General features: G+C 43.1%; 1 protein-coding gene across 1 annotated transcript in view; it reads right to left on the reverse strand.

The window, feature by feature from the left end:
* The window catches only part of Abhd12b (abhydrolase domain containing 12B), a 25,245-nt gene that overhangs the window by 6,707 nt on the left and 16,635 nt on the right, over positions 1–1,903 (reverse strand). Inside the window, exon 9 of the mRNA XM_004638793.2 lies at positions 1,615–1,702. Coding sequence (XP_004638850.2) covers positions 1,615–1,702 — 88 coding nt within the window. The remainder of the gene's footprint in view (positions 1–1,614; positions 1,703–1,903) is intronic.

Raw genomic sequence — 1,903 nt, forward strand, 5'->3', positions numbered from 1 at the left:
TAGAAACTAAACAGATGGGTGGGCCAGACAGCTCAGTGGAATAAAGTGCCTGCTTAGGCAGAATGTGGTGGCCGGGGTTCCACCCCCAGCGTGCCATGCCAGGCCCACCCCACACACACACACACATACACACACACACGCTGAGACCAGAACTGAGACGGAGCATGGTGGTGCATGTCTGTAATCCCAGCTCCTGGGAGGCTGAAAACAGGAGAATCACTATGAGTCCGATCTGCGTAGTGAGACCCTGTAGATCCTGTACTAATACATAAAATAAAGACATAAAAAAGGAAACTAAACACACACTAGGCATGATGCTGCATGCCTTCAATGCCAGTACAGGGGGAAACTGAGGCAAATTTGAGCCCAGCCTGGGCAATGTAGACCCAGTCTCAAAATAAAAGTAAAAAGAGCTGGGAGTGTAGCTCAGGGCAGACATCCTGGGTTCAATCTCTTACCACAAAAAAAGAAACAGAAAAGTGGAAGAGAGAGGGGGAGGACAGGGAAGAAGGGAAAGAGAGAAGAGAAGGGAAGGAAGGGAAGGGGAGAGGAGAACAGAGGAAGAAAGAAAAAGAGGAGAAAAGGTAGAGGGGAGGACAAAAGGGGGAGGGGAAGGGGGTAGAATCTTTAGTATTCTCACAGAACCAAAAGGACAGGAATTAGAGTTCATGATCTGGCAAAGAGGAGGACCCATGAACTCTCAGCCCCCTGGCTGTGCTGCCAAAATACTACACATTAGTAGCACTGTGCTAGAAATGAACCAGTGAAAACTCGGAAGCCCAGCTTCCAATCAGCTCAACTCTTCTTGGACTGAAGTGATCCGTCCCTACCATAACTGCCTCTCAGCACAAAAGCGAATTATTTCCAGAAGAAGTTTTCAATCTTCACTGTTATTTTCTACAGACATTTGCTAGTGCTTAAATGAAAAACAACTAGACAAACAAAATTAAAGCAAGAGGAGCTGAGGGTGTAGCTTGGTGGTAGCGCTTGCCTAGCACACACAAAGCCTTGGGCTCCATCCCCAGTAGCATCAGGAAAAGAAAAACCAAACATCAAAATAAAGCAAAAAAAAAGAAAAAAAGAAATGTTTAAAGCAGATACTGGGCTTTGGAATTTTTAAGTTGGCTAGTATTAGGGTAACAAATATTTTTATTTATCCAACTTCTTTATGGATGAAGTAAATTCAAATTTTAGATCTTGGAAAAAGATATAACCCGGCCCTATTCACAGAGTTTCTAGCCTATCAACCATCTAGTATTCAAGAAACATGCAATTAAATAAGCATACTCAACAGATTCCAATGCAAGCTATTTTCAGGTCACTCTGAGAAATACTAATATACTATTATGTAACACTGCTACAGAAAGCAAGTCCTGCCTATCATTTCATAATGCATTGTCTTCCTATCCTGTAATTCAAATTAATTACATTATTTTACAAGACAAACTCTTGAATGTAATTTGAACCTTTAGAATACATCATAGCTTGGAAAGCTGCTGTCATTTTATATTAAATGAAGGGGAATAAAGAAAGTCTGTTGCTCTGATAGAAACTACCCAACAGGGACATGTTCTAGTGTCTGTGTTTCCAAAGCATACAGGACAGCCCCTTGACCGTTTTTATAGTCTCAGCTCTGGAAATTGTCGCGTGTAAGCATTTATTACCTCTCTCTTCCAGGATTTTGGCAGCATCTGTTGCGACTCTATAAAACAATGACAATTTGCACATCGGTGAAGCTTATAGTCAAGTAGGTGAACTTAGCAGTCGAGCAAATAGGACAAAACACAGCATTTGAAATGAGGCTCAAGGGTCGGCCAAATAGCTCAGTGGATTAAAGCACCTGGCACAGGGGCCAGGGTTTCATCCCCAGCCCTGCTGTGCTGGCCCCGCCTCCAGGGCGCAA

This window comes from Octodon degus, unplaced genomic scaffold (assembly GCF_000260255.1).
Source record: "Octodon degus isolate 3935 unplaced genomic scaffold, OctDeg1.0 scaffold00102, whole genome shotgun sequence".
NCBI classification, from domain to species: Eukaryota; Metazoa; Chordata; class Mammalia; order Rodentia; family Octodontidae; genus Octodon; species Octodon degus.